Source organism: Solea senegalensis, linkage group LG17, assembly GCF_019176455.1.
Source record: "Solea senegalensis isolate Sse05_10M linkage group LG17, IFAPA_SoseM_1, whole genome shotgun sequence".
Taxonomy (NCBI): Eukaryota; Metazoa; Chordata; class Actinopteri; order Pleuronectiformes; family Soleidae; genus Solea; species Solea senegalensis.
Window position 1 is genome coordinate 7,498,759 of NC_058037.1, and position 20,011 is coordinate 7,518,769.

A 20,011-nucleotide genomic window follows, 5' to 3' on the forward strand; every position below is an offset into this window, starting at 1 on the left:
TTAAAAAAAGAAAAAGAAAATTCGACTCAAAGTTATCGTGAGTAAAAAGTCTGAATGTTGAGGCACTCAAGCAAATGTTTCCACAGACACAGAGACACACACACACACACACACACACACACACTATGCTACACCCACATATGCACGCGACTCACAAGTTCACAGATTGACTGCGCTCAGCAAGAAGTGCTTCACGGATGGCAGTTTTCCTTTCTTTTTCCGCCTGACAGACTTATCAACCAAGCTCAGGTGGTGCCCCATCTGCTTGTGCACATTTAAAATACACACACAAACTGCTTACACAAGGAGACACATGCTCAAGGAATAAACCCAATCAAACGTCTGCCCTTCAAATTCCCTTCCCGATCCGTGTGGCTTCTTCTGTCCCTCAGTATCTCCGACCACATGCTGACCTGCCCTCTTCTGTCCCTTCATGTTCTTGTCCACCCTCTGGCAGCTAAATTCTGCGACAACCTCAAGTCCGACCGTCCTGCCATTATTTCATCTTTCTCTCTGTCCTCAATGTCCATCTAGCCTGCAGTCCAAGGGACCGAGCTCCCTGCTGTGCAGAGTCCATCTCGCCCAATGCAGCAGATGGCTGAGCAACACATGCATGCACACAGACAGCCATGGCACACAGATGCATGTCCAGGGAGAAAAAACACACACACACCCAATACACACAGTTCTTCACAATTCACCTAATGTAATACAGACTCACAAACATTCTGTCACGATAATAGCCTCTCTTTCAGAGAAGTTTAAAACTTGATCGGGAAAAAAACGTACATATATTCCTCCATGAGCCATCGGGGTAGAATACATCATGAATGTATTCAACCGAGCAGCATTTATGCATTTATATAATTCTGTTGTACAGTGCCACAAGATGCTGTGAATCAATATTCACTTTAGTTTGCATAATGGGGCTGTAGGACGCATATGCTATGCACATACCAAACACTCCAAAATGGGCCTTGGCAGAAACCGCTTCAAGAAACTGCCGAAAACAAAGAGGAACTACTGAATCGAGGATGAGTAATGGGATGATGCTGCGTGCATGTAATGCCACAAATGTCTATTGTCAAGAGGAAAGCGATTCCTTATAAAGCCTCCTGCGGCTACATTATAGGCGATTAAAAATGCAAAAATATTAACAATGCCCGCAGTGTTTGTTAAGCGACAAATAAACACACTGCATGTACAACAGAGTTTGCTGGTAAAACTGACCTCGGCATAAAATGCCATTTGTTAGGCAATTATCTTTATTCTACCAAGCATAAAATGACTTGAGCTGAATGGTAAGGTGTGCTGGTGTGAAGCTCATAACACCATGCAGACACTATAATTAGGCAGCTCTTTACAGGGGGAAGGACTGGGTTCCTGGCCGACCTGAGGGAAAAATGTAACAGCCAAAAGCAATTTGCAGGCGCCTTCCAATATCCATGAATGATCCTTTGATTTTAACGATGTAAACAAACATGGTCTTCAATGGCTTGGACATTGGCAGCAGTTGGACGAGGAACGGTTGGCTGGTTGCTTCGGAAGCAAGGACAGACCCGACTGTGCCTAGCTGGTGTTACGGAGATGTTAGAAAATGTTTTTGTGTCTGGGTTTGCTGTAAAAGAGAGTAAAACTGAGGCAAAACTCAGTGTTTCACTTTGACCTCAGTCAGGCTCAACTTCAGTGGCTATTTGGTTACGGGAAGAAAGAAATAATGTTAATCCAGTAACCCTTCTGTATATTTCAGTGCAGGTTTGGAAAAACAACATCTCAATCACCCATTTCTGCAATTGCAATTCAGGAACTCCTTGTGGAGACCAGACCTCTGCATCACCTTGTTGTGGAAAATATAAATAGTGGATGGTTGGTATTATGTGTTCTGGGTCAATTACGCCCGTAGGTGGCAGATCGTGTACCTCCTCAATTATTCGCACGTCACCCCGGCTTAAGATGATGTAGTTTATCTCTGCTAATAGCGAGAGCGTGTGTGCGTGTTTACCAGCAGAAAGTCTCGGCCTGGTCCTGGGCGTCTGCATCTCTTGCCGAGCGTGAGGCAGCATATGGTAGCGCTTGGCTTCGTTGACGAGATCGCGACACGCCTCCGACGACTTGATCAGCTCCTCGTTGTCCACCACGTTCAGCAGGTAGGACGGGTGGATGAAGGGAAGACGCACCACCGCCAACAGCTCTGACACATGCTGGGGAGACGGACAGAGAAGAGGAACTATTTTTAAAAAAAAAACAAGGGCCGTAAGTAAACAGAGGCACAAAAACAAAGAAACAAAGGCAAACACTAATGACACAACGTCTTCAGACATGTAAACCGATTTAGACTGCGTGAAACTGCCAAGAATGATCAAGGAGACTTTATGTGAACATTAATCAAGTAGTAGATAAAACACTGCATCATAGTCAGGGAACACAGACACCAACATCCCTCTCAAAGAACAGCTGGATTAACTCCCTACCTCATTATGATATATTTTCAGTGCGCAAAGATATTAAAAACAGCTCATTTAATATCTAATGTCACATTTTATGAAAGCATGGCCTGTTGAGAGTGAGAAAACCTACTTGCAACGAGACCCATTAGATAAGTTACAGTCAGGACCTCAAAGGTCTAGTTCATCATCCTGCGTGGTTTTTGCTTCAAACATGTCCTGGCAAAAATCCTTTGGAGAATATCCTTCAAAATGCAGCAGAAGTACACGGCGCAATCTGCATATTTATTCGTGTACATTTGTAGGTTGTCAAATTCTGTTATTAAGTTATTCATCTATGAATAAAAAGCCCAGAAATAACATTTGGCAAAAGTTGTGAGCAAGATCTGCTTGCCATTCCATTTTTATAGGTACATTTTGTAATGCCACAAGAGACGAAATAAGGCAGCAGGGGATATGTTTCCACTTCTACCTCCTGCTTTTGATTGTCTCTGACAGCAAGCGTTCGTCTGCAGCTAAATTAAGACCCACTTCTCTTCTTTCTTTCTTTTTTTTTTAAAGACAGAAGAAACTATTCAAGCCAAGAGGCGATCCAAAACAAGATGCTACAGCAATACCAGCGGCAGTTCAACATTAAACAAACACACAAACACAATGAGACAATGCAAATCCTTTGACCACAGCAACACATGTCTTTGTGTACGTACGCTTGTTTGATCCATTGCTGGGCGTGCATACATTTACCATTCATATGTGCTAATATTGTAAAGGTGTTCAGACACAGGACACACTGTTACCATGGCAACCTTGTCTATAGCTCCTGCAGCTGCTGTCTGTGTAAGTGCATGTGCGCTGCTCTGTGCCCCCGTGGATGTCTCATCCGCGTCGACAGTAAGCGCCGCGGACAAAGCGGCAGAGAGCTGGATGGACACTGACCCCATTTACCGCTCAGCTCAGAGCAAAGTGACCGAGCCACGTGGGGAAACAACAAAAACAACAGACAGATCGGAGAAACATTGTTTGGGGGGAGAATAAATAATAAGCTGACACTTTGCTTAAGCATCTCCCACCTGAGGGTTTTTTTTCACTCTGGCATGCGTCCCATTTGTTCTCAACCGACATCCTGGGAGCATTAGACCAGAAAGGAGATAAGACAGCATAGGAAAACAGGAGAGGAGAGGACAAAAGTAGCAGGACAAGAAAACAGATATGACAAGATATCTGAATTAAAGGACACCGGAGAGAAAGCGGGAGAGAGAATGGGACGGTTATGTGGCAGTTGACACGTCCTCTGTTTGAGCGAGCTGCGAGTGAAAGCGCTTTCCCTCTTTCACAAATGCAAACAGCTTATCCAACAGTTTATCAAACAAACAGCTCGATGTCCACACAAACACGGGCGGTCTCTCGCAGCGCCGCAGCTCAAACACGGCGAGAGGGGGAAGTCAAAGCAAGCTACTTAGCATACAGCAATGTTCTTGAGGGAAGAATCAGTCAGGATAAGCTACTATTTCCAATTAAAGTACCCTCATAGTGGGAGATTTGTCACACTCAAACCGAGGTGACTTACACTTGAGGGTCACTGCTCTTTTTCTATCACAGTGTATTCTTCTGCTGGTCTGACACGAAACGTCAGCTGAGACATTTTACGAATGCCAGTGATTGAAAGTAGCCACATTTAAAAACATCCTTTTAAAAAAACTATTTAAGTAAAAATAATAGTTGATAATTAGCACAAATGTTAGACAGAAAGTCCCAAAGTTAATCTCACCTCCTGAGATCATACATGTGCATTTGCAGGTCATCAAAAATAGGTCCAGAACTGACCGTTCTCACCCCGAGAGCTATATTAAAACTGCACATAGGGCAGTTTTCAGCCAGGTGGTGAGCTTAGTGCCACGGTGGAAATAAATGAGCTGAAAAGTCTCGGGCTGCGTGGTGAAAATGTGCTCCTGTTTTGAACAGCAGGCGGATGAGTGAGAAGACCCTGGTCGTGAATGTTAGTATGTCGCGTGGGTTTCATCCAAATATCCTGACAGTCTCATTGTCTCCGTCCAAACATGCAGCACAGGTGAAACTGAAACATCCACAACTGCCAAAGAATCCCTATATAACTTTGCATCATCACAACATACTGGTTTCACTGTTTCACTGACTTTTGCAGCACATTTTGTGGATAAATAACTGTAATCTTGAAGAAACCAATAGAAAATTGGTTATTGGGTGCTCTTAGGAACAAGCTCAGTGTTTCCTATTTTTCTCTTATTTGTTGTGGCCCAACACAATATCAACATTGACCTCCACATATTGACTTTTTTTTTTGTACTATTTCAAATGGGTCAAATCTTTTTTTTATTGCAGTGTTGCTCGCAGCACATTGATTACACTCAGCTCTGTGGACCTTGAAAAAAAAAAAATCTTTAAAGTTTGGCCGTTCTCTGTGTCCGTGCTGCCTGTCGTTTGGAAGTGCACACGAGAACGCGCCCAGTCAGTGTGAGCACATTAACCGAGCTAATCAACCCTCACTTACCTGACCTCAGCTCTTTATTTCTTTAACACTACATAAAGCAATTCAATTATTTGCAGTGGAGAACGTTCTATACAGCATCACTTGAGATGCCCTCACCCCTTCACTCAGCTGCTACCACAAATGATGCCGAGGTTAAACACTGCGAGCGGGTCGAGAGTTCAAGTCATGACCGACGGATGACGCCGCGTCCTCAGTACCACCGTTACACTGGCGTCCACGTCAATGCTTGCTCACACACGTACAGGCAAACCAAGTTCAACTTCCTTTAACTTTAGCAGACGAGGTAAAGAAAAAAACAACGCGCTCGTCGACAGAACCATCTGCGAATCTTTGCTGCACACAAACGCACATCTGTTGTAGTCTGTCTTCACTTGCCAAACATCTTTGAAATGGCAGTAAAAGTACCTCAAAGAGGCAGCATCTGGTCCCGGCATAAAGGTAAGGACTGCTTCCACATACAGTAAATAACACCCAAAGCACACCCACATGTGCACATGTGAGTACAGGAGACAGATGGACACCCTGCAGCAGCCAGGTCTGTAGCGTGACTCTATTCTATTAGAACCATGTGATGGTTGTGGTCATTGTTGTTGTTAATCTGGCTGGTGTGTTCTGTCCTACGGCTGATTTCACTGTAAATCGCGTTTGAAGAGATTAAGAAAATGTCATGTCACCGCGGCTAACCTCTGATTAAATAAACAACCATGGATTCTATTGTGAGATCCTTTTCAGTATGTGTCTGCATGCACATGGAAAGTGGTAGGATAATTCATGGCTATTTTCCTTCCTCATCCCCCTCCTCTGTCCCTCTATTTATTCCTCTGTAGTTATAACTAACTCACTATCTCTCCCACTCCTTTTTCACTTTCTGCCTCTCTTTCCACCTCCATTCCTGCTCCTCGCTCTTCCTCCCACACACGCATACATCGGCATGGAAATGAGGGAGAGTTGCACACTTGCTGCTAATGTTCAAATCCAAAGCCCAAAGTATTCAGGCCCAAAAAAAGGAGTCCGGTGTCATGCCAGCCGAAGCTCAGCATGCAGCAATTACTATGGATAATATTGTACTCGAGGTTTAAAAAATCAAACAAAAAGAGCCAAGAACGGTTGGTTGTCACCTTGAAACTATTGTCTTTTTTTTTTTCCTTTTTCTTTTGGGGAGATGATTTTATGAGCTACTTTGTGTTTTCCTTTATTTCTCATTTTTAAGCACTTGTCACTGAGCCACTTGTGGATGTTAAATGGGTAGTTGGTGCAGCCATCAGTGGTGGCAGCACCTTATCTAATCACAGGCTTTTATGCAAATCTTGCTCATATGTGGGTCATTCAACTAGTCAGCAGAGGGGGTCATGAACACTGTGAGAGTGGGCAGTTTCATTTCTCGTATGGCTTCTAATCACTGTAATTACTATGTTGTCTTGTTTTCAATTGCTTGCCATCAAGTAAATACACTTATATCATTAAGGGAGGAGTAATTCCATATTTGTTCCACACAGCTTTTAAATGCCACTATTTACCTTCGCATATACTTACTGGTAATGGGTTTGTTAGCAGCAGGGCTCAGGTTTTAAGATTATTTCCTCCTTTTAAGTTTGGTTATAATCGGGATTGAAGCTATGAAAACAAGGCGAGACATCATAACTGACATCTGGGATGAGACGGACTGTGATCATGCGGTAACGGGATCCGAATGACATCACCCACGCGTCATGGCAACACTTTGTTCCAGGATGTTTTGGCTTCATTGTTTACCTGCAGCAATTAGGGCTTCCTGCAGCTGTTGGCAGACATGGGGCTAGACCATGTGGGAAAAAAGGTTATCATGATAAAAAAAAGAAAATGTTCAATTATCATGACAAATGACGAGTTAAGTATGAAGAAAGCAGTTCATTGCAGATTTTAAATTCTTCATGGGCAGAAAACGACAGAGGAACACGTCAAGGATACAATATCAATAATCCACCTCATAATCGTGTTAAATCTCACAGTGTGTTTCTATAATGCATAAACAATAAATGAATACATTATTGAACTTTTGCTACATTGCTTTGGAAAAAAAAATGATATCATGATAACGACTTTTATTGAGACCTTGCCCTCGAGGTTTTGACAAAATGAGCAAGTGACAACAGGAATGTGATGTTTTAAAAGGGTGCTGTGATTAACAATGTTAAGTTTTATGCTCGGTATGTGTTTGTCGACAAATTTATTAAACACGGTTGCACTGTGATGATACCCAAACGATTACATTAATCATATCCACCCTGCTCTATGCCTGAGCTATTTCACACACCGGCCTCAAACTTCTCCCTTATAATAAAAAACATCATTTACCATATATTTTTGTGGCTGAAATATTTTTTCTTTTTTGTGGCAAACAGATTCATGGCATCACAATAATATTGCCAACACTCCCTATTCAAGTAAACTGAGGCTTAATTCTACGGTAAAGGAGAAAACGCTACTCTTGTGCTTCATGCATACCTGGATAAGTCAAGATTTCTTACATTTTAAAATTGAGCTGGAGGCAGACTTTTTCTGTACCTCAAAATAATCCGAACAGAACTGATATTTAAACAGACCGTCGGCTTCCTCGGGTGTTAAGTAAAGTAAATATTGATGGAGCCAAGGGCATGAAGGCTTTTACCGCGCTCTCTGGAAGCAAGAGAGAAGAGTGCCCACTCTGGGCCAACGACATATCAGTTTTGTGCTAAGAACTCTACATTGTTATTTGTCTATACAAACCAGGTGAGATAAGATAATAATTGAGAATACTGGCAAAACTTTAGTGATTGATGTGTCTGCACTTAGCAGATAAGTGCAGGTGGAATATATCCGACTAGGTTTCTTTCCGTCTCAGACAAGCGCTCAAGCAGGATCTCTGTTATGCACAGGCACGCAAGGAGAACGTGAACGCTGTCCCTCTAGATGTGACCTGTCATTTTCATCTTCACGTGTACTTTAAACATCAAATGATTCAAATAATTAAAGCTGTTCTGCCAACAGAGAGAGACACGGAGCTTATTGGAGATCTGAAAACAAGATACAATCTTTTCACATTCCTAATAAGGTGTTTAGTAACGCACTGAGCATATGGAACGTTTCCACAGGAGTCTTGAGAACATATGGGGCTGCTACTTTTAGATGCTCTGCCAACACACATTTTCTTTCCCTTTTCTATTATTCTTGGACAAGGTGATTTTTATGAGGAGTCCATATGTTTACCCACTTGTATTCTGATATGCAACCCAACAAACACCTTGCGGCTTCACCTCCCTAATGAGTTCTCTCTTGCACACTGACCCAGTGCACAGATGAACGAGGTCATCTCAGTGCCACACATGCACTGCAGCCACCAACAGAGTGCAGCCACTGCTAAGCAAACACAGCTATTTGCAGCTATTTCTGCGAGGACACTAAATTGACAGCCTCGCCATAAACCACGTCCAGTTAATGTCTAACCTTAACCTAGTTAATATCCATCTCTATCTTAACCAGTTCCTCAGACATGAGGTTCTGCCTCATTAAGGAAAGAGTTTGGTCTCCAAGAAGAATAGTGGTCCTGAGAAGATCAGTGTTTGGGGAAATACTGAATATCTTATTATGATTTAAGCTTCACCTCTATATTTAATGTGCTGTAGAGTGATGGAGCACTACCACATGCGATAACGTAAAAACAGTTCATTGTTCAGCCTTATCTGGAGGTAAAAAAAACGAGCACACACACACAGAGTGAGAGTTCTGTTCTTGTCAGACCCTGCATTTATTACCGTTCATTTTAGACTCAAGGTCATCTCTAACTTTAACCATAACTAACTCATGTCTAACATTAACCTAACAACAAATCACAACTAACCTCTACCATTAATCAGAGCTTGAGACACGAGGTTCTGAATGACCCCAAGAACCTCATGGTTCCGATGAGGACTATTGGTCCTAAAATAGTCAGTAGTTATACCAGAAACAGTCACAGTGAAATGAAAAAATGTACACGTACATGTGTGCACGTACTCTCCCTCACAGACACACACGCACACACATGGTTGCTGACCTTTGAAAAAGGGGAAGCTCTTTTAAGACCCAGTAATTTATGCAGAAAGTCTTATATAACTTGTGCAAACGAACAGCCAGAACAAGCTGTTTTTATTTACAACAAAAAAGGCTCCGCTGACATTTGTGTTGCATTTGTCCAAAAACCTATTCTGTGCCGCCCCATAAAGAACAGTTGAAGCTGAGCTTCAAGTGGTTTTAATGCGGATAGTTAACAACATTTTAGAGGAAGCTGAGCTTCCCTTGCTGTCTAAGAGCAATCGCCACTGACACACACACACACACACACACACAACTGGGAGTTGATCTGTCAGAGGCAGCAGAGAAAGAGCTTGCTGGCCACCATCCTCTGGCACAGATGACAAATGTCTACTGTACATTTCCTATTCCGTGACCGTCAGTGAAGACGAGCAGAACATGTTTGTGAGTGAATTGATTCACTGCCACGCAGACATCAAAAAGAGACACATGAGTGGTGATAGCTATTTGCTTGGCTCTGAGCAGATAGGGACCATGCTGCTTTAGTGTGAGGAATTGACAAGGCATCGCTTAAAAAACAGCTCTGAATGAAAATAAAACATTCAAACTCACACGCACTCGTCGTCGCTCACTCGCTGAGTTTCAAGAGTGTGCTCGACAGAGCATGTGCCCATGTTTAGCCTCGCATTGGTAATAAACCCACTCAGCTGAAATGACCACAGCTCATCGTCCCTTTGTGCGCGTGCAGGTTTCTGTGTGAAAACATGTGCTTGTGCATTTTTCTTCCGGTAACGGATTATGGATGAGTAAAACATGCTCTTGCAGACATCACTTCAATTGAGTTCAAGCGATGCTTTGCCAAGCGCGTTTGTGTGTTTCCGTGCCTGCGCGTCCATGGGTGCACAGCAGCCAGAGGGGTGGATGGGGGATGGAGAGCGATGTCGTGAACGACAGACGCCGACTGCTGCCAAGAGCGACTACTGACAGGTGCCATGTGTTCTCCTCTGAGGCTTATTTCACTTTCAAAACAAAACAAAAACTATTTTATCAATTTGATTGCAACTCTATTCAGTAAGGAAAAGCCACTCCATTAACCTAAAACTTTCTTTCTTGTTTCTTAACTTCTTTATTTCCCCTTCTATTAATATGTTTTGATTTTGCCTTATGGAGCTCAGGGAAAACAGATTGTTTCCTTTGAACATAGAGTGGATTTTGTTTGTTCCCGATGCACTGCATCAGTCATGCAGCTCTTTATATTTATTTATGAGAGAGCCCAGTGGAAATGAGATGCCTTTGACTTGCTCTGCAAATGCAGCTGCTGTCTACAGTGTGTAGCTGCTGTTAAAATGGCTGCACACATCAGGAATGAGTGAGATGACAAAGGACACAGATTAGAAGAGAGGTCCAGGGCTCGCTGGCTTGCATCAGAGTCCCGCTGTTGTGTGAGTGCTTTAGCAGCGTGTGTGTGCGTGTGTAGGTGTTCGCACATGTCAGTTAGAGAGAAGGAGACAAAGAGGGAAAGAGGCGGAGACGCAGAAGAAAAAGGAAAGATTGTTCACTGCATCAATCTCCATTGCGTGGCTGCATCTCCTCAAGAGTGCCCATTTGTCACAGATCATGGTGGCGGAGGCCTGTATCGCTTTCATTTCCCCTCGCTCTGCTAAACTTTCAGTTTCCTCTTCAAAGGTGACTGATTACTCGTCGTAAAAAAAAAAAAACAGCCAAAAAAACGCACACACAATTAGCTTTTTTGCGAGTGTGAACAATGATGAAAAAGCTCTAATAGGAAATCACTAAATGAAAAGTGATGCTTACGGTGAAAAGGTCATTTAGAGTTCTGAAGGTAAATGAAGTGTAAAACTGTGAGGGAAACTCAGTTTATAGCCCTTCACAGCCTCAAAGCTTTTTTGTCCTTTGATAATGTTATACTCCAAATACATAATGATAGCATCATTTGTTCTGGGAAAATTATTTTACTCTGCTAAACGAGTGTGGGAGGGAGATATTACCAGACTCAACTGAATAAAATCCCCCAAATAATAATGAGGAAATCATAAGCAATGTGAACTAATACCTTTATCTATATTAATTGGGACTGAAAACTGCAAATGTTAGGGCAGGTCCACTATTATTTCTGATGAGTGGACAGTGGGTCCGTGCTAATGGCGGTACTGTTCTTTTTATCGTAAAAACACCATTAACTTACCTTTTAGCCGTTTCATTAGTTGGGCACTTTCCAAAGAGCCAATTAATCAGCCTCCTTTGTAAGATTGAGGCACCTGGCATGATAGGATCCTTTATGAAATATGTTGGAGTAAGGCGTAATGGAGGTCCTATTCACGGACTTGGCAGAGAGCAGCCAGTTATAATTGGAGCCGTGTCTCTGGACTTGTCCCACAAAAGACCGTCTGGGTGAAAAGAAGGACAGGTCCCTCTGTGTCAGCCCCTTCAGAGAGAACCCATGATGGTTTTCCAGCCACTTGTTTGTGTAAGTCATGGCACCAGTGTCTCAGAGGTTATAACGAGGCGGCAGATTCATTTCTCTGGTGTTCTTTTTTTATACATAGGTCGACAAATCTTTAAGTTTTAAAATGTTTGGACATTGTAACGTAAATGTATTTTGGTGCTAAAACAAAGGGCAGTTTTATTGTCATTAAAATTAATTAGAATTCAGTGAATTATATTGAATATTTTGAGGTCTGCATTAACAATTTGATAATTGATTTCGTCCAGGTAAGGTCTGTTGTTTTGTTACGATATGAAATTCCTTTCGAAAATAGTCTCGATCATGTTTGGGTTGATTAAGTAAGTGGCTGGTGTTTTATGTTTTTATTCTTCTAAGTGAGGTGGAATCCATTTTCTCAAAAACATTAAACAAGACGTGCACAGACGCTTGCGCAGCAGCATACCTTCAACGATAATCAATCAAAAACAACCATAACAGCTTTTTTTCCCCTTTCATGCAGTGACTTTGTGTCTTATGGCAAATCATCTTCCTCCGTCTCTAAGCAATGTCCAGAGCCGGTTTCCTGATGCCACTGAATGTTATTGACAGAATATACTGAAGGAAGAAAGGTGCATATTATTTACTCAGTGTCACTTTCCCTCTCTATAGCCTACAGCTTACAACCCACAGCATATTCACTGACACACACACACGTACAAAAACACCCATAACACGCTTGCTCCGATGAATGCAAAGGCATATGAACTTAGCTCAAGGCTTAAAGCTTTTCCTCCCTCTTGCCTGAGTTTTTCAGCAGTGCTGTGACATTCTGCCCTGACATGTCATTAAAAAGTGTCACAGGTTCTGGGGGAGTGATTTCCTCCACTCTCTGCCTCCAAACGGGGCAAACGGGGTGGAGGAGAGCGGGTATGGGAATGATGAGCTGCTGCTGGACCATGCATGTAAACTCAGCCTTCAGGGTTGCATGACCTTCTCCTGTGGCATGAGGGAAGCAGTCTATTCCCCCTCTGCTCTCCTCTCTGCCAAAACCAGGCCGTGGCAGTTGTTTTTCTCAGTCACACATGGGCAGGAGATTTGAGCTTGGCTGAGAGCTCAATCACATCTCCTCTCCCTGGATGTCATGGCTCTGTGCAGAAGCACAAACCACTGGGTATCAGATTAGAACACCGGGGTTCTTTTTTTCCATTCCACTTTTTCATTACTCTCTCATCTCTTTCTCTTTTCTCAATCGCTACACGGTCATTTCTGTCTTTCTGTCTCGCTCTACTTCTTCCTCTCGCTCCAACTCTTTCCCTACCCGTTCATCTTTGCTCCCTCTCTTTGGGGACAGGGTGACTTGGTGTCTCCTCTCAGGAACCAGTGCAGTGGGCTGTTCAGACAACCGGGAAAATGTCCCATTTCTTTTTTCTTTTTTGCTCTACTTCATCAGAGTAACTCACCTCTGCACCTCTCCATTAGAGTGTGTGATTGCGGGAGTCCACCGAACTGAGCTGGCTGGAAGTTTTTGACACAGCGGACAGGGATCGTATGTTCTTTAAAAAACAGCACATTAGCCTTCATGTGGCTTGTTACGAATTTGCACCGAGTCAAATTTTCCAATCAGTCACCACACACAGTCCAAATTCAGTGGATTTGAACAGTTTGGTACACATAAAAAAAATATATAGTATTTCTTAGTGAATTGCTCTTCTTCCTTTTTTACATTCAATACTCTACACTGACGAATGTCACCATAAACTCATAAAGCCAAATATAAAAGCGGGAAATGCTAAATATTTCATCCAAAAGGTGAAGAAAATCTAATATTGACGCATGTGTCTCATAAAAGCAGGTGCCAATAAAGTAACATTGATTGCGGAGGTCTGCACTGAGCCTGGTTCGGCTGATGTAAGTGTTTCCCCACTTGCCGTGTGATGAGAAGACATTACTCTGAGTGAATGACTCTTACAATGACAAACTGGTGTAATATATCTGATAATAATCTCACCTCCATTTTTAAACGGCGATAAAGTACTTTAAATTCATCGGCTTTAAATTCATGGTTTCTGCAACTAAATCCATTAAATACTCATGACCTGAGGTTCCTGCCCACTGGATGGATAACCGTCAACGCAGCAATCTATTTACCTCTTCATGAATGTTGGCTGGAGTTAACTTTCTGACCTTGAGGCTTATTGATTCCCCGTTTCATAAAATTTGACCTGCTGTACCCGTCAGTACCTTTCATGTCAAAATCACCTTTGATTATAATTAAGAGTCTCGAGGAATAAATTAAACCCCAGGCAGTTGAAAAGAAAAGCCACTGCTTTCGTTCCTATTGTTATTTTTCCGTACAGTTCAATGTCACAAAATCAAATAAAGTGTAACTAAGAACAGAGCACACTGTGAGGGGAAAGAACTCTTGGGATTGTAAACAACTCCTGTGTTGTGCTGTATATGAAACACAAACTTGACGAGCACTACCAAGAGACAACGAGGAGTCACTCGTCTGGTTTCTCATGTTGTGTAGCACTCAGTGGACGAGGGTCGATATAACAAGTACACTAATGCAGCTGTGTAGACACACACACGCACATTTATCTGCACAGTATCTGTCCGTGGTAACAAGGGCTTCGTGTTGTTTTGCGTCTCATGATGCATTTGGGTAAAGTTGCAGAGCTGACATACACTTCATAAATGTACTCATTAGCTCTCTGTTACCTGCACTCTGGAGTTTGGGTCCTGTTTGATCCATTTGATGACCGTCTCATAGACCAGCTCCTCAGCCTTTGTGTTTAGACTGTCGTTGGACAGATAAGACACCAGGTCCTCCTTGGAGACACTCAGAATCTCCTCCTGTCCTGCCACCTGAGGGGAGCACAAAACTGAATTAAACTGCTGAATCTGACTTGTGCAGGTTCATTTGATGTTGTCCCTTTTTTTTAACCTCCTGATGTGATTTTCATTCGTGAATGTTTTTGTCAGGATTCCAGGAAATAACTTCCAAAAATCTGTCGTTCCAGGAGTTTGCCAAGCAGAAAATATTACAGTTTTACTGATATAAATAGAGCACTTGAGTTCTATCTAAGATACTTGTACAACAACAGAAAAGCAACACAGGCAAAGAGACAATTACATGTTGTAAGATGCTGGGAAACCTGTGGCAGCATCAATAACAGAGGTGACATCAGAAAAAGCAATGAGCTTTAAGACCCTGGAGTGCAGCAGAGTGATTATCTGTCCTGAGTGATTTTGTGTGATTGACCTTCCCCTCCTGCTGCAGACAGATTGACGTTTTTTTTAATTTTGTTTTCTGTACCTAGCAAGTGCATGGCAACATGGGGAAAATTGCAGTAAATTGCCAGTGGAACAGTACATTGTGTTCCCACAGTAAATTACATCATGTGGTGAAAACACTGACCTGAACAAAGCATTGTAATGTTGCTACTGAACAAAGAGACCCATATTTATGTTTGTCAGGACTAAAAATGCGTAGTTGAATTACCGTATGCTCTGCACGTAAGGCTTATCTTTTGAAATTGAATGAAAATATTCAAGTTTGCAACGTTGTGCATGACGTGCTACCCCTGTAAAACACAACATAGTTATGGCATGTGTGTGTGGTGAAGATTACAGACTTAATTATTCATTTGTAACTGTTGTGTTTATTTTTATTTCCCTTCAGTGGAAGAGCTAGTTTTCCACGGGATTAAATGAAGTCACAGCGATAATGAATGTCTACACACCTCAGGGAAGTTCTGCAGGGCAAAAGCTTTGGCCATGTTGTGGAGCTCCGTGCAGCTCATCGCTTCAGCCATAGCCAGCACTCCCAGACAATTCGCCGCAGTCAGCTGTTTCTCTGATGTTGGAGACAGACAGAGAATCAAGCACATTGATAAAAACACAGAACATTTAAACAGCCATGAAAAGATCACTGGTAGCATAGGCGGTGAATATTTGCAGAACAAGACAGAACAAGGGCTGAAAAGTTCTTAGGTTGACCAAGATGCAACGGTCGAACCTGTAGTTTACATACTTCTTCCATTGGTGTTGCAGCATTTGAATGCCCTGGGTATGTAAGCTAGCATCCTCACTGTATGGACTGCCTTTTTGTCTCTAGTTCAAAGCGGCGGACCCACCACTCATCCTGGGTTAGGAAACATTCAAGAAAACCAGCTGGATCTGCTTCAAAATGTGCCAAGTTCTCCTGCAACATGACCAGCCTGGTGCACTTTTGATCAGGGGTCAAAAGCTGTGGCACCCACCGAGTAGAATCCTTCAACATGCCAAGTTTGTTGAGCAAAATATTCTCTACTGATCCCTCACTGGAGATCACCATGTGATGAACACGATCAACACTTTCTTGGGCGGTGACTGAGGAAGGACGTCCAGGGTCATCTTCAACATAACTGCTTTGAATTTCGCCTTCAAACTATCACACAGTTGATAAAGCTGGGGCATCTATCTGTTCATAAAATATCTTTAATTTTCAGTTTCCGTCCCCAACAAGATATCAAACGGGGGTTTATCTGGAAGGAAATAATGCACTAGGTATCTTGAAAGTGTCATTACTTTGGCATTACTCCTTCTAAGTCAGAACTTTTTCAGCCCATTCCCGTATAATAACACAAAAACACTGCTCACTGCAAGAGGTGGTGGATGACGGGGAGAGAACTTTAAATAGGTCATATCGTTGGGTCTACTTAAGACACACAACCACACACACAGGATAGAGAATATAAAACTATCCTAACAGCCCAGCCAGTGGGGAGACGACTTATGCAATCTTCTGTGATCTCTTGTAAGGATGCAGGGTTTAAGGTAGTATGTCTGCAATTTTAGTCTTTTAATGCACAGTGCCATTCATCACATGGAGGGGAAAGGTGCACGTTATGTGCTGCACACACACACACACACACACACAACTATGACTTAAGGAGGCCTGACTAAACAATAGCCATCAAAAGGAAGCAACACCAGGCCTTTTATCACTAAAGTCTGAGTCCCAGAGTCTATCCTAAACAAACATCAGGCAGTAAAGGTCACCTAACATCTGCTGGCTCACAACTAAACAAAAAGGCCAAAGCAAAGAGCAAAGCTGGTCCCATGCTGCATCAGCGTGAGGTGGTGGTGGTGGTGGTGGGGTTAGTGGATAAACAAAAGGCCGTTTGAAAATGTCCCTCGGACATGCCATTTGTGCATATGAAGAGATGTTGCATTGTGTGGGCAGGTTTGTATGTGACTTTTCTGCTGCATAATCCTTTCATTAGTTTATTTAATGAAAGACACAAGGGTGTGCAGTTCAATGAGTTGGATAAAAGTGTAAATCCCCTCAGATCTGGAAGGATCTAAGTGAATGAATGTTAATGTTTTCATGTGTGTGAATATGAAGTGGTGAATAAAAGTCAAAGTAAAAGTGGGTCATGGAGATGTTTTTTTTTCTTTTTTCTATTTGTTACAAACTTCAATAATATCTGACACAGTATCAATTTCTCTCTGCTCAAGGACACATGCTTACTCCTGTATTTCTCGCCTTCTAATGCGATGAAATGTCATGTATCTTGTCAAAGAAGAATGGATTGACGTCTCACTGGCAATGAAGTCTACTAATGGCTTCCCTGTTTCCCACATTTTTTTTTTTGTTCCCAAATGGAGAAAAACAAATCAATACCGCGGCCTGCTGCTTCTCTTTTACTTTGGTTTCACTCCTTTCCTGTCGCTGACCTTTTTGCAAACATGTACTTCTCTTGTGTTACCGACACCCAAAACAATTTATTGAATGGAATGCAAAACCTGACATTTGCAGCTTTTTGGTAGCCTGCCCCATTAAAATCTGGAACATGCTTTTGGTTTGTCATGTGACATCTTGGGCTAAAAGCTCCTCCCTCCTTTGCTCCACTTTCTATACCCTGTCTATGCATCAAGACAGAGTATCAATCTGTTGCTGCTATTTTTCGATTCCATCAGGATTTAGGCCTGAGGATTTGACATTTAAGTGACAATTGTTCTCTGACCTTTTTATAAATCTGCCCCCTTGCTTGGTCCTGCCCACTGGGACGACATCAGAGGCACTGAGCCCAGCTGAGAATGCTAGCAGGCAGAATTCTAACACAGCTGCTGGCGTTGGGAACTTGGAAAAAAAGAAAAGAAGCGGAGCCTGATGTGGTAGAGTAAAAGGACCCTTAGGTTCTGCTGTGCATAGTGATGAAGCAGCGCGACAGCGTATGAAAATGCACAAAGCTGTAGATACTACATTCAGCAGGAAAGGTCGCACAGGGATATCTGATGTAAGAAGTATATGCACATTTGCTGATATAAGCACAACGCTAGCATGCACACACATGCAAAACGCCCCCCCCCCGGCTGTTTCCTGTGATGTTCCTACCTAAGAAGGACACACAGACTTTACAGAAGGTGTTGAACTGGAACTTGTTGGCAGCCTCCAACAGCGTCTTGGCATTGGCCGAGTCAATGACCAGCGATCCCGTGTAGACGAACTCCAGCAGCAGCTCCAGCACTTCAGCACTGATGTTGCTCATTTTCAGCTCCAGCGTCTCCCCGCTCCGCGTCTCCCCCGACGACCTGATTAACCAATCATGGCAGAGAAAGAGGAGTTTAGACACAGTGTAATTGGAAACACGAGGAGGCAAAAACAAAGATAGGAAAGGGACGAATACATGTAATGCTACACACAAACACCTATAAGACACCTCGGCCAGTACAAGAAAGGGGAGAAAATAAGAGAATCATTACACAATAAGATAACAACGTAAAGTGAAAAGGACAAAAACAGAACTTTGGATGGTTTCTACTTTTCTATCTGAGAAGCACATTTGCAACTATAGCGCTGCATCTGAAACAAAGTGTCCTCTCTGAATAAAGGCAAACAAAGGTCATTACGTTGTTTCAACAGGCATGCTTGTTACATGTGTGATTACATGGGTGCTTTCATGTATGCACCGTTCCCGAGATGGACATGCATACATGGCCAAAATACACAAGAGCTATCAGACAGAAAACAGAGAAAGAAGGTGACAGCACAGCTCACATGCTGACATATGAGAGAATGAAACGTGTGCTTGGTGTACTGGAGAGCTCTCGCTGTTTGTGAACATACACCACTGCTGTGTGCGTGTTGGGTATCAAAGCAGTGCATCCACTCCTGCTGGCACGGCGTAAGAGGTGCCAGAGAGTGCTTGGATGAGCAAATTAAATAGAATATGATATCCTCTTGTAATGCAAAGTCTGAGATATGCAGGGAGTGGAGTGCTGCTTTCAGAGCTGGGCCACGTTGTGACTTCATCGGGATCAAATGGCCAAGATTAGTTCACATGCAAGATCCCCCCCAGGGAGGTATGAGTGCGTTAAATAACACCCCGCCACCCATGTTTAATGCCCCATGTGAAACAATAATCCACTCAAGGGCAGAATAAATGGAATCAAAGCCCAGAAGAACACATGCCCCCACTACTACTGTCTCTTCCTGCGGCTATGGACATCAACAATATGAAAAGTAGCCTACATGAAGATGGATGGAGGCGTTTAGCTTCTGTCAGTCATTGTATCACGATGATAATGTGCTTGCTCTGTGTTTGAGCGCGTGTGTGTTTGTGTCTTTGACTTTTCTGTTGGAGACAGTTTGTGGGATTAGAAATCATGACACACAGTCAGCATATAGTGAGACATGGACAACAGAACAAACAAGATGAGACAGGTAGACAAAATTGTGACGACGAGAGAGAGGAGAGCGAGGGGGAGGAAATGGAAGTGAAGAGAAAGGAAAGGAGGCAGGGTGAGACGGTTCTTCCACAGGGAGCCAGCAGCCATCCTTCTGAGGGAGGGGTTGGGTTGTTCCATGACTGTGCCTTGGTCTTTTAAAATAAGAGATATCCCCACCCACCCCCGAAAAACAAAATCCACCATCACACCTAAACAGAGCCTCTGTCCCCGCTGCAATAACCATCAGTAGCCTGTAGTGTATGAACTGAGTCATTAGTTGTCATTTAAAGCGCACTCAGGAGGTGAAAGGGGAGAAGGACATCCAAAAAAAAAAAATAATAAAATTAAATAAATAAATTATAATAAATTAATTAATTAAAATAAAAGACAATGGCATTTGTCTCTGGATGGACATTGGCTGGAAAAACCAAGGTAGTTACTCATTTTCCTCCTGCAAAGCAAAAAGCCACATGTGTTATTGCCCTTTTTCCGCACAAAGCCCTGAAGTGGGGGCAGGTAATGACAGAAGGAAGGGGAGTGTTGTTCAAGGTTAAAATGATGGAAGGAGGTGGTGAAGAAAAGAGAGGCAAAGGGGCTAAAAATAAAAGAAGAGCATGCTCATCAACCTGGTCAATTAGTGCAATTGGAACCAGCTCGAGTGGCAGTCTGGTTTGTCTGAGCAGAGCACTCATGTTATGGAAATGACTTTTCTGGAGCTTCTAAAGGAGGTGGATATTTATGCTGCATCTGATTGCAGACTTGAATTTAAATAGTGACAGTGGGCGGCAAGGAGGACAGAAGAGACATGAGAGAGATAGGACAAGTGGGGGGAAAACATGGGCACAC

The 20,011-nt window shown here is 42.8% G+C and overlaps 1 protein-coding gene across 3 annotated transcripts in view; it reads right to left on the minus strand.

Annotated features, from left to right (window-relative positions):
• The window catches only part of LOC122783631 (kelch-like protein 29), a 165,830-nt gene that overhangs the window by 16,079 nt on the left and 129,740 nt on the right, over window positions 1-20,011 (minus strand). For all 3 annotated transcript variants that reach the window (XM_044048388.1, XM_044048386.1, XM_044048387.1), the window contains 4 exons: window positions 17,832-18,028; window positions 15,193-15,305; window positions 14,168-14,314; window positions 2,003-2,201 (listed from right to left, as the gene is read on the minus strand). In XM_044048388.1, the coding sequence (XP_043904323.1) occupies window positions 2,003-2,201; window positions 14,168-14,314; window positions 15,193-15,305; window positions 17,832-18,028 (656 nt within the window). The remainder of the gene's footprint in view (window positions 1-2,002; window positions 2,202-14,167; window positions 14,315-15,192; window positions 15,306-17,831; window positions 18,029-20,011) is intronic.